The 13,029-nt window shown below is 37.1% G+C and overlaps 1 protein-coding gene across 1 annotated transcript; it reads right to left on the bottom strand.

The window, feature by feature from the left end:
- Window positions 1–345: 345 nt before the first annotated feature.
- LOC132286853 (uncharacterized) lies at window positions 346–4,439 on the bottom strand. Its single transcript, XM_059789259.1, has 4 exons — window positions 4,007–4,439; window positions 1,922–2,032; window positions 926–1,835; window positions 346–839 (listed from the first exon to the last, which is right to left on the bottom strand). The coding sequence occupies exons 1-4, from the start codon at window positions 4,358–4,360 to the stop codon at window positions 595–597; spliced, it is 1,620 nt and encodes a 539-aa protein (XP_059645242.1). The 5' UTR covers window positions 4,361–4,439; the 3' UTR covers window positions 346–594.
- Between the last annotated feature and the right edge of the window lie 8,590 nt (window positions 4,440–13,029).

Raw genomic sequence — 13,029 nt, forward strand, 5'->3', positions numbered from 1 at the left:
CTGGCAATGCATATACCTTAGATTTGCACCAGTGCACACAGTGAATTCGTTTATGTCGATGGCGCTAGGAGATCCCTTTTTTGCAAACCTTAACCATTCGGTAGCCTCTCTTTGTTCTCGCAGTTGGATGTATCACCTGGCTAAATGTTACATCTCATGATGTACCCGCACAGCCTTTATACACTTGGAACCTAGGAACTAGGAAGTACGGACACTTCTACGAAGGAGCCGTACCCGTGTCGGATGCTGACACTCGTCTGGTACGTGTCTACTCGTCTGATACGTATCTGACACTTCACATATGTGTCCATAAATAAAAATTAATTATACATATATGGACACGTTTTATAATTACCGAGAGAAAACAAAGGGTACTTTTATGCATATATTGTGTTTCCTTCAGGGTTTGTAGAATACATGATTTAGCTGGTGCCAATGGTAAAAGTATATATATCCACCATACTACCAAGCTTACACCAACTACTGCAATTCAAAAATTTGAAGTATACAACAACACTCTCTTACAGCTCTTAGATTTCAAAACTTGAACCAACTTCTACAATGCAAAATTTTAATCATACCAGCAATGACGTTTTAGCATCTCAAACCCTCGGGTACTGGACTAGTCTCGTCACAAGAAACCTCATCCAATCTGTCAAGAAATCCTTTCTGAGCAGTCTTTTGAAGAACAGAGACATTGAAACGAATCCCATTAGTAGATGCTGCTTCAAACTTTGTCCATAATTCCTTCTTTAAAGTATTTTCACCAGGAAACTTTCCAGTCCGGGTCGTACTTCCAGGCTCCTTCCACAAGGGAGTACTTTCAATACCGCCAAGTTCTGTGGATATAAAGAAAAAAAATTGAATATTTTCAGTTCAAATAGAGTTCAACATGTTAATTGAAAAAAAAAAAAACACATTGTACCTTGACTACAAGATTTCTTATTTGGAATATGGTTGCCTTGCATACAAGCAGCACTTGGCAACTGGCAATTGCTCACAGCATTGTTCAATGACTTCTCATCAGAAGGCTCCATTAAAACACAGGTCTTAAAAGGTGACATAAACCAATCTGGAAATTCTTCTACCACCTTCTTTCCATTTCCCAATTCGTGAGCTTGTTTTATTCCGAAGAGCTCTGGATACTTAAAACCCAGGTGCTTGGGAACTTGACTGCTGGAGGAGTCAGAACTTTGAGACCCACTAAAATTTTGAACTCCAACAGGAAATGGGGTTGATTTACAAACCCCATGGTTGTCTTTGTGAGAGATCTCAGAAATAGGTTCAAGAAGTACGCAAGACCTAGGTGGTGACATTTTCAGGCATGGAGTCATAACAAGCATAGAGCAGTCCCTCCTAGAAGTTTTAGGCGGAGAAACAAACCCACTCCCCTGAGTGCTGCTTTCCAATTTGGTAACAGCAGAATCAGAAAGTTCACTTGGAGTTGGTTTTATAGCTACATCTTCAAGCAAATCATCATTTGTATCTCCAGTGATGGCAAGAAGTGACGGTAACCCTCCATTACCCTTTAAAGTAATCTTTTCAAGTACCGATTTAGATGATTCCTGAAATTTGGATGAAAATTCTTTTGGTCTAGGTAAAGGTGTGAGCAGGAACAATTGTCTACCACTCTCAGTAGTACAGTCAGCACGCCAGGACACGAGAGGAGACGGAGAGACTAGTGAGTCCAACTTAGTTCGATCTGGGCTGTCAAGACCATCGCTTATATCCTCATTTACAGCAGGAACAGTCTTACAAGCCAAAGACTGTTCCAACTGATTCTCGGACACCATGGAAGGACTGGAAAGTGCTCTCTGAAGTCTGAGAATCCATGGCTGCATGCGTGAAACAATATATGATATTAGATATGCAACAAAATGACAGAGTGAGAGATCCTAACAGAATCAATTACAGCATCAACCTTTAAAGAAGTTTGCGTTTCAGACAAGTCTTTAGCTAGAGATTCAATTTCCTTCCTCCCCGTTTTGCTTGTCACTTTAATTTTAAGTGCTTGCACAACTAGTTCATCGATCTGCAGCTCAATAATTAATTCACACATGGTTTAGCTACATATTAAAGTAACAAGAGAGAGAGAGCAAAAATTAAATTTTCTTAACAACAAAGACTATTAACTATGCAAAATAACCATATATAAGTCCATCCCATAATTCCCATTTCAAAAGAAAGAAATAAAACAGCATATTGGCATATGAATTCTTTGCTGCTGCAGGAAAGTTAAGGCATTTCCATGCAAAGAAGAAATAACCAGTCTAAAGTCTGAAAATTTCATGTATAAATGCTGTTGCCCACTGTAGAACTCACAAATCAGAGAACAAGTTAAGAAAGATTCTAATTAATTACTCTCTTCAATGACATCAACAAATCGGCTGGCACATAAAAAATTATCTGAACAAAAATAGCATACCCAGGGCTGGGAGAAAGAAGGCTTGGTGTATAATCTGAAATTTAACCTACTGATGATGAGTGCATATTATTCCTTTCCTTTACAGCTTTGCAGTTACAAACACTGTTCCATAGTCATAACAGGTGTTTTCAAGTTCTTACCTTGCCAAAAAAAAAAAAAAAAAAAAAAAAATTTTTGCGAAGTCACTTGGATAATTTTTTCCTCAGCTACATAAAAAACAATCAACCAGTTTAGGCAATTGTTACAACTTCATGTAGAATTCATGTTTTCTTGATGTCAGCATGTTGAACATTGTCATTGCACCGGTATCCTTATATAACACATGACCTTATTGAACACCAATACACTTCCATCAATTTCTAACAGGCTAGCTACCTATTTGTGCATTTCACTTCTGGGCAGAGAAGCAAACAACACCCGTTTATTGTAATTCAATGCATATCTTTATCCTACTTATGCCCTTAGGCTTTCCAAATATAAGGACATGCTCCACAAAGCCAACAAATAACAGAAAAATAAAAAGAAGTTTAAACGACAATGCAAGAACTCCAGTAGATTACCCATTAACCACCAACTACGCCATAAGACTTAAGCTGCCAGAGAGGGTGTAACTTAATTTAGTTATGTATTGTAATATTACCCAGGATAGTCAACGAATAAATGGTAGCAATCCAGTTCTTTTGCAGTCATAACAAATAAGTATATTCCCTTCTGAATTTAAGCTACTGAGGCAGACACCCTGACACAACCGTAAGGTTGTTCCATTATATCTGGGTCACAAACAAGAAACAACATTTCCGCACGTGGAGTTAAGACTGCATATATCTAACCCTTCTCGGATTCTGCAGTGTCAGAAGGCTTGTGCACTATGCTAACCCTATTTTCTTTAAAGCTACTGATTTTACATACCGCATCTGTCACATTCAATCTCTCTCTTTATGCTGTCTTGCCAAGAAAAATCATTGAGAAAGTAAAAGAATCATATGTATGAACAAAGCAGAAACTGCTATTCATTCTAAACAGAGCACATAATCAACCCAAAAGACATGCCACGTTCATATATTGTTTTTTTTTTTTTGGGGTGCGCATACACTATTGGCATAGTCTATTTTGGAGTTATGGGAACACAAACATGACATTTTTATTTTTTATGTTTATACCTCAATTTTGAAAATGATCAATACTCCATCTAGAATAAGCAGAATCAACCTGAAACTAATCAAAGCCATAACTGAAGCTTAAAATGATTTGCAAGCAAAGAATGTAGGGGTTGTACGAATCAAATTTAGAAGACGTTAATCAGAATAAATAACTATAATAAACAGAAAAGTAACAACTAGGATAACGATGAATCACAAAGCAGCCGATAAATCACAGAACGAAAAACTACGCATAATTTAATTGAAGACAAACGAAGCTAATAGAAGCAAACCCTAAAAAAAAACACCTAGCGCTTTGATCTATCACACCACAGCACAAGGTTTTCCGAAAGGTTTCAGACAAAACTAGGGTTCCTCACTTCGGAATTGAACAAATTATCAGCAAAATACACATGTTTCTCTCTCTCTCTCTAGAACATACCTGATGAATGAGAGCGGACAGATCTGAGTGAACAAGGAGGAGGCTATCGAGCGCGTCATCTCCGACTCGATCTTCGTTTTCTGGATCTTTATTCTTCTTCACGGATTTGGAGGGTTTGACGCCATTGGAGGCGTCCTTTAATGGCTCCCTCGACGATTTGGGTATGGTGTTTTGGTTCTTGGGCATTTCTGAGTGAACAAGGAGGCGGCCATCGAGCGCGTCATCTCCGCCTCGATCTTCGTTTTCTGGATCTTTCTTCTTCTTCTTCACGGATTTGGAGGGTTTGACGCCATTGGAGACGTCCTTTAATGGCTTCCTCGACGATTTGGGTATGGTGTTTTGGTTCTTCGGCATTTTTGATCTCTTCCTTCACCAACGGTAACTACAACTCATAACGTCTCTCTCTGTCTTTCTGTATTTGAACTTCTCTTCAGAGGCGGGCTATTTTTATATTTTTAAAAATTATTTATTATTCGACTTCTTTATATGTCACACTATGATTTTCTAACATGTGGAATTTTCTAGAGAAATTCATGTAAACCACTGTTGGATGAGTTGTTTCACCAACTATGAAACGAATGAGTCACTTCTTGTGAGGGCAGGTCATTTGATTTTTTAGGTGAAAAAAAAAAGAAAAAAGAAAAAAGAAATAAAAAAAGAAAAAAGAATTGATTTTTAAAAAATGATTGGGGTAGTCAAATAGTTGCTCCGACGCTCTCCATTCCTTTGATTGTTAATATGGGACCTGGACATGATGAGTCCCAAATAGTATAATATATCATTGCTCTAAATTTTTTAAAATTACGATATTTAGGTTGATTAATTTGATCTATTTGTAAAAGTGATAATTAAGATCAAGATGATTCTCACCACAATCATAAATAAATTTTGACATATCATTGTTTATGGTAAATTTCAAAAACTAATTCAGAAATTGTCAATGAAATAGACTATTATTTTTTTTATCTGAATTAATACTAATAATAATTTTTTATTTTTTAAACTGGGCTAAATTTAGATATACCAAATTTATTTATTTGTTTATTGGGATTTCATTATGTCCATCGTCATGTTGTATAATGTATACTTCACTCACACACCCTGCCTCTAGGAGGCTTGAATTGTTGAGGTTCCTTTTTGAAGTGTGGATTTAGTGTGAGACTGTTATATATTATATAAATTAATTAATCGTTCGAAAAAAAAAAAAGAGATATTAACTTGGATCCATAAAAAAATTACTGTTAACTAGGATCTATTAATACATGGCCACCCAAATATTAGTAGGCTTAATAGTCATTGTAAATTTGTCATGATTGTTGGTTGGGACAGAACCTAAAATTTTTAGTTGGAGAGATTGAACTATTAGCGTAAAAATAAATTTAAAATTTATAAATTATAATGTATTTTTCTTTGCAATAAGTATCTTTGTATACATTTTTAGTGATATATCTTTTTTTTTGTTTTTAAATTAAAAGATAGATGATTTGGATTATTATCTAAGTGTAAGAGTTTCTTACCAAGAAAAAAAATATATATATATATAAAAGAAGGCTTTTGTTTTGCTACACAATTCACGAATTTTCAGAGTTCACAGTCTCTTGCTCTATGTTAGGTTTTTTTTTTTTTTTTAATAAATATTTTCGAGCTCATTATTCAAAGGAAGGCTAATTTATTTGAGTTTGTGGATACCAATATTTCAAGTCCACATGGCAAACGTCATATCATCAACAATGGCCTACATAGCTCGGTGAAATGGTCTACGAGTTACGCCACATCAGTAGCGATGGCCCACATAACATGGTCAACGGTTAAAGTTACCACGACATCAACATACTTTGAATAGAAGAACGATGACCTGAGTTGAGAGCAAGACTCAGGATTTCCTGGGATCTGAGGAGGTTTTGGTTTGGTGGCTGAAGTCCAGGGTTCGCCGAGTTGACACTCGGCCTGACTTGCAGAGAGAGAAATACCATCTTGACTCTCGAACATTTAACTCCATCTTATTTAACTCGTTACTTTATAATTATTTGAGAAATTAATCTCTTTTATGGGAAATTAATCTCTTTTAATTATTTTGTTAATGGACCTTGTGATGTCATTGATGACATCACCCACCTTCACTTGGCCTATAAAAGGAAATAACCTAAGGCCAAGAAAAGGGCAGACACAAGCAGGAAAATTCCTCTTAGATCGAGAGCTCTAAACTCTCTCTCTTAGATGGGTTGTCTTCACAACCCCTAAAAGATAGATCAAGGAGTCAATGGTGTTTTCTATATACACTGCCATCTCTTTCTCTCTTTTGTTTGCCTTTGTTTCCACCTCTCTCAATCCATCTCGGATTCCATCGTGTTGCAAGATTTACCTTACCATTTATTATTTTGTGATAATCTGGGACCTACCTGAAAATCAGGTGTCTACAGAGTTTTAAAATTTTCAGGGGACTAACCCTGTAACCCTTTTGTCTAGCATAGTCTATCTCTGTCCACGATCGTTGGTAGGCAGATTTTCGATTTTTAAGGGCCATAGACTGATAGTCCTGCCAATGAGTTTTGGCACGTAGATTTATTTTCACTCTTACCTCTATTTATTTATTTTTTCTTATTGCTTTGATACTTATGGAGAATTTCCAAATGCAAAAAGTAGGTATAACCAGCTAATTTGAAAAATTAGAGATTTTGATAATAGAAATACAACTAGTGAATGAAAACAAGGTTAAAGTATAAAGAAAGGAAAACAAATAACTACAGACAAAAATAAATTCAAAATAATAAGTAAACACATGAGAAAAGCAAGCAATATTTTGCTTCCAACAATGACAAACAACATTCTCCACTGACTATTGTAGTATAACGACACAATGAGCGAAGAGAATGTATTACATGGTTCGGCTTATATGATCTCGACAGGATCTATCATAATAAGTAAAAATTTAAATAAAGTTAATATATTTATTTACGTGTTATATTGGGATTAGTTGGGACCAAATAATTTTGAATGATGAAAAACTTTCAAGAGTGAGTGACCTGTACCTACTTTAAATTTTGAACATGATAAGGATTACTGTACTAGACAACTAAGAAAGTCCAAGATGGATTGGACTTGTAAGAAAATAGACTACTACTTACCTATTTTTTTTTTTCCACCTACGACTACTCTTCCTAATAAGTGTCCAATTCATGAATGGAGAAGGCAAGATTTTCTGACAGGATATTACTACCATCAATACAAAATTCATTTATTTGTTAGATAAATCATCAATTACTAATTTAACCATCAGAGTACATTTGGTTTGGAATCGTGCTGAATTTTGCATCATAATAAGACAAAAAAAAGTTACGATTTTTTTTTATTTTTTCGATTGCATATTTTAAATTTAAAAAGAATTGTCATTTATCATTGTGGAAGTAAGTACTAAACACAAGATTTATTTGAGGCAGTGGGGATGTTAATGGGGTGACGGGTATGGACCATGGAGTGCCTCGCTCGTCCCTTCGAGCACAAATTCAGGATGTGATTCACTATGTATAACTTGAACAACAAATTTAAGATAAACATTTTCTAAAAAAAATTAAATATTTAATATTATGATCATAAATTTTGTTAAACTTTATGAGCAACACAAGATTTCCTGCAAAGGTTTGAGATATAATTCCACATTTAACTAATTATCAGCAAAATACACACGTTCAAAATGGGTCTCGTCACACCATATGGAATACATAGGATATGTATCAAATTTTGTTCAAAACAAAGATGGTGTAGACAACATTTTGCAGCGGAAATGTGACAGATTCAGGTGTGAGCAAAATGCATGTGAGTAAGAATATGTGTGTATTTCTTGTCATGAAAAAATATAAAAATAATAATAATTTCTTCATGTCAACATGGATAATATAAGGGTCAGCAATTCCATCTCAGATTCACAGTCATATAATTCTCCCCCTCTATCACCACATTCCCCTTTATGTAGTAGGAGACTTAATTTCTCCCCATCAGCAACCATAACTCCCTCCTCCTACAAGCATACCACTTCCAAAATACCAGTCCAACGCTACTCCTATCCAACTACAGTCCCATAAAAGAAGAAGAACAGGAATTCCAAGTTTCTCAAGCCTACAGTTGAGGGATGCAATAAGACTATTGCAGCAACAGTTTCTCCAACTCATGCCAAGTGGACCACATCCCCCTACTTTCAACCACTATCTTCACTCAGTGATCCTGGTTGCAGCATCCAGCCAGTCAATAAAAGGAACATGACAGCAAGAAGCTTGAAGAAATTGCAAGGATGAAAGAGAATGCCAAACCTGGGTTGATGCCGAAGGGTTACTCAGTTGACTCAAAGCATCTTGGAGGTCATTTCTCTCCACCTTTCTCATGATTTCTCTCCTCATATGGAATATTAGAGGGTTGAACCAACCCGCTAAACAATCAAAGATTAAGAAATTAATCTCTGAGAGAAAACTGGATATTGTTTCCATAGTGGAAAATAAGGTAGCTAAGCTGAATGTGGCAGCTATCCACAGATTTATTGCCTCTAACTGATCTATTACAGACAACTATTCTTTCTCTGAATTAGGAAGAATATGGATTATGTGGAACCCAAGCAATGTTAATCTCTCAGTTCTTAACTGCAGTAGACAAGCAATCCATTGTTCCATCTCAGTTATTGGTCAACATACCTCATTTTTCACTACCTTCATCTGTGCTGCTGATTGTGCCAATGAAAGACAGATCCTATGGGATGATATAATCCACCATTCAGCCATCTTTGCAGACTCTCCATAGCTATTAATGGGGGATTTCAATGCCATTCCCAATATAGGAGAGAAATTTGGTGGTTCAAGGAAATGGTCATCAGCTATGACAGATTTCAAGGAGTGTCTCCAATCTGCAGAATTGGAGGACCTAAAATTCTGTAGTATTCTCTATTCTTGGTCCAACAAAAGTATAGGAGAAGCTTGCATTGCAAAGAAACTCGACAGGGCTTTGGTTAACCAAAGGTGGACATCCTCATTTCCAATTTCAGAATGCAATTTCCTCACCCCAGGCATCTCTAATCATAGCCCAATCTTGATTACAATTGACCTCAACTCACCAAAGAGGTATATACCCTTCAGGTTCTTTAATGCATAGACCACTCACCATGATTTCCACTCTTCAGTTCTTAAGGCTTGGAACACTTACATCAAAGGAACTGCAATGTTCCAAGTTGTCCAAAAACTCAAGTTACTTAAACCTATCCTAAGAATTTCATGTGCTAGAGAGTCTACAGACTTAGAGTTAAAAATGCATGCTGTGCAACTGGAACTCCAAACTTGCCAAATGGACCTGGATGCAGCACCTGGTGACACCATTCTCAGAGGAATTGAAAGGGCTTTAACAACAGATCTCTTGAGATTGGGGAGACTACAAGAGGATACTCTAAGGCAAAAGTCAAGAATGTTATAGCTGAAGCTTGGGGACTGTAATTCATCCTATTTCCACAGGTCAATCACATCCAAAAATAATACGAAGAAGATAATTTCCCTCATTTTGGATGACGGCAGAACAATTCATGATGTGGAGGAAATTAAATTTCAAGTTGTTAACCACTTTCAAGCCTTGCTTGGTTACTCTCCCCCTACTACCCACCAAATCACTGACCTAACACCTTTTATCACTAAGGAAGTCCCATCCAATCTGCACTCTTATCTTCAAGATATGCCAACCATTTTGGAAATACAGACTTGCATGATGAAGCTAAATAAGGATAGAGCTCCTGGTCCAGATGGCTATAATGCCTTGTTTTTTCCAAAAAGCTTGGGACATTGTGGGGAGATCTGTTATAAAGGCCATCTCTGAATTCTTTAGAAATGGAAAATTACTTGCAGAGGCAAACAACACCTACATTGCCTTGGTTCCAAAATGCCAAAACCCAACTACACTTCATGACTACATGCCTATCTCTTATGTAAACACCTTATACAAGTGCATCTCCAAATTGCTTGCAATAAGATTATAGTCCACACTGCCTCACCTCATTGACCAATCCCAGTCAGCATTTGTCCATGGAAGGAGGATAACAGATCCTATACTACTAGCACATGAGTTACTAAGAGGGTATCACAAGCATGGAAGACCAGCAAGATGTGCAATCAAGGTGGATCTAAAGAAGGCATTTGACTGAGTGAAGTGGGACTTCATTATTAGCTGCCTTTCTCTACTAAAATACCCTCTAAAATTTATTTCTCTCATCAAGGCATGCATCACTTCTCCCTCATTTACAATTGCTCTAAATGGTGAGTTTCAAGGTTTTTTAAAAGGTAAAAGGGGTCTTAGGCAAGGGGATCCCATTTCCCCTTTCCTGTTTGTGATTGTTATGGATGCTTTCTCCTCTATTGTCAACAATTATGTGGGAAGGGTGCCCTCTTTCAAGTTCCATTGGAGGTGCAGAGAACACAAAATCACTCATTTGTCCTATGCAGATGATTTGTTACTATTTTGCCATGGAGATATTACATCAGTCTCAGTCCTCAAATCAGCTCTTGATCTTTTCTGCTTTATGTCAGGCCTAGACATCAACCTATCAAAGGTTTATTTTTCTGGTGTAAATGACCACACTCAGCATCAAATTTCTACATTGCTAGGTATTCAATCAGGCACACTACCAGTCAGATACCTTGGAGTGCCATTGATTTTTACAAATTTGAAGTCTCAGCATTGCAGTTTGTTGGTAAGCAGAATCACTCACAGAATCACTAACTGGACTTCAAGATCTCTCTCATATGCAGGTAGACTCCAATTGATAAATTCAGTGTTGGTGTCAACTCAAAACTACTGGTGCAATATTTTTATTCTGCCTAAGGAAATAATTGATGAACTCAACAAGAGTTTTAGGAGATTTCTGTGGTCAGGGCCAGAAATGAAGTCTTCAGGTTCTAAGGTAGCTTGGAGCAGGGTGTGCAGTCCTAAATCTGCAGGTGGTTTGGGGATCCCCAATTTGGAGATTGCAAACAAGGCTGGAATAATTAGATTCATTTGGGACATTCTCAAAGAAGACACAAATAGATTGTGGGTAAGGTGGTGCCACTCTCACCTACTGAAGTCCAGAAACCTATGGTCATTGAACTACCCTCAGCCATGCTCTTGGAGTTGGAGAAAAATTCTCCAACTAAGGCACCCTGCTAGACAACTTATAAAGTACTCTATAGGCAATGGTGCTAACACTTCCTTTTGGTGGGACAATTGGGCTCCAGGGGGTCCTTTAAGTTCAAGATTTCCACTTCATCTACTCACTGCAGCTGGTTTCAATGGTACAAAAACTATGAATACATTCATTGTCGACAACAACTGGTCATTCCCTCCCTTTCTTACTAGTGCAATCCCTGAATTGCTCGCAATACCACCTCCATGCCCTTCTAGAAGTGATAGTAAGAAGTGGACAGTCTCACCTAATGGCAACTACTCATTCAAACACACTGTGGCACACATGGTAGGTGACCTTCCTATTGTCCCATGGCACAACCTTGTTTGGCACTCTCTAACCATACCAAGAATGAAATTCAATTTTCGGCTGGCTGCTCAATGCAAACTACCAACACTCGACAGTAAATCTATGGCTAAACATCATAACATTTGTTCCCTCTGCAACATATCAGGTGAGTCTCATGATCATCTATTTTTTAATTGCAACTTCACCTCCCCTCTATGGCGTTTTATCAAATACAAGAGCAACATTCACACAACAATTACAAGTTGGGAGAATCTTGTAGTATGGATCAGTACTAAATGGAAAACAAATACCCCAATTAACCTGCATAGGAAATTATGCATATCAGCTTTGGTATACCATACCTGGGAAGAGAGAAATGCTCGAATTTTCAAAGGACACAAATCATCCCAGAGAGTCGTCTATGCAAAAGTTTGCTCCACAATAGCAGGTATTTTGAAGTTAGGTTGTCTGAGAGAATGCGCTTCGGCGAAATTGATCCTCATGGATTGGAATTTATCTCCCTCATGCTGTAGGCCTCCTCCCCGGCCGTCGGACTGAGACATCAAGGCTTAGCCCTCCTTTTTTTTCACCGGAATGTATTGATGCTCCATTAACGGCAGTTAGTGGTGGTTATCTTGCTTTATATATGTCCTAGTTTGGACTTGTATTGCAGCCTTGGGCTGCTTTCTCTTATGGGCCAAGCCCAACTTTTGTAAAGTTCTTTACTTAATGAAAATTGCTTTAATTTTCGGAAAAAAAAAAAACCGTAGATAATATAAATTAGCATTCCAACTAGTTGGCCAAGCTATGGGTGGACTCAATTCAAGTTGAGGTAAGTGACAAAAGTTGAACCAAACATTGAATTTCTTGCTTAACAATCTTTGCATCTTATCATTGTGCCACATAGTGTAGAAGAAGTTCCTTCTTATTAATATGGGGAGACAAGTATTGTCAATAGAAGTTAGAATAAAACTCAAACACGAAATTTAATTGGTCCAGACGACACACCACATGAAATACATAGGGCATGTACCAAATTTTCTTTAAGAGGGAGTTGGAGCAAATCTCCCTCGGAGTAAATTAAATTGATATCAGTTCCCACTTTAACGACGTCGTCGAAGCTTTCGGCTACGATGAGCAGCCGTATAAGGGTGGCGTTGCCCGTCGGATCCACGTTGTTGGTTGGGTTTTCACTGCCAATGAGGCTCCTCCTGAGCAGAACATCCATTTTCATCATGAAATGTCTCATGTAAATATATTTTTGGCAATTTACGTGCTACCATTGCACTCCACTTACTTTTAAAAGGTCCCTAAACTTAATAATTCCTCATCCTTATTTCCCTTCTACTGTGTATTTATAGTAAAATGATAAATATTTTGATTTCTAACAATAATTAACTGACTTATGTTGCAATCAATTGCGTTTGTGTTTTAAGAATCTATTATATTTTTAAATACAAGATATGACCAGATATAATATTAAGAAAGGATTTTCTTAATTTGGAATAGATGGAATTGAAAGTGGGGTTAGATTGAAATAGAATTTAAAATT

Source organism: Cornus florida, unplaced genomic scaffold (genome assembly GCF_030987335.1).
Source record: "Cornus florida cultivar Cherokee Brave unplaced genomic scaffold, ASM3098733v1 CherokeeBrave_3.0.0_Hap2_Chr11, whole genome shotgun sequence".
NCBI classification, from domain to species: Eukaryota; Viridiplantae; Streptophyta; class Magnoliopsida; order Cornales; family Cornaceae; genus Cornus; species Cornus florida.

Coding starts and splice junctions, on each gene's coding strand:
- LOC132286853 (XM_059789259.1), bottom strand. CDS start 4,360: ATGCCGAAGAACCAAAACACCATACCCAAATCGTCGAGGAAGCCATTA. Junction 1,836..1,921: donor AAACGCAAACTTCTTTAAAG/GTTGATGCTGTA, acceptor TCACGCATGCAG/CCATGGATTCTCAGACTTCA. Junction 840..925: donor TAAGAAATCTTGTAGTCAAG/GTACAATGTGTT, acceptor TTATATCCACAG/AACTTGGCGGTATTGAAAGT.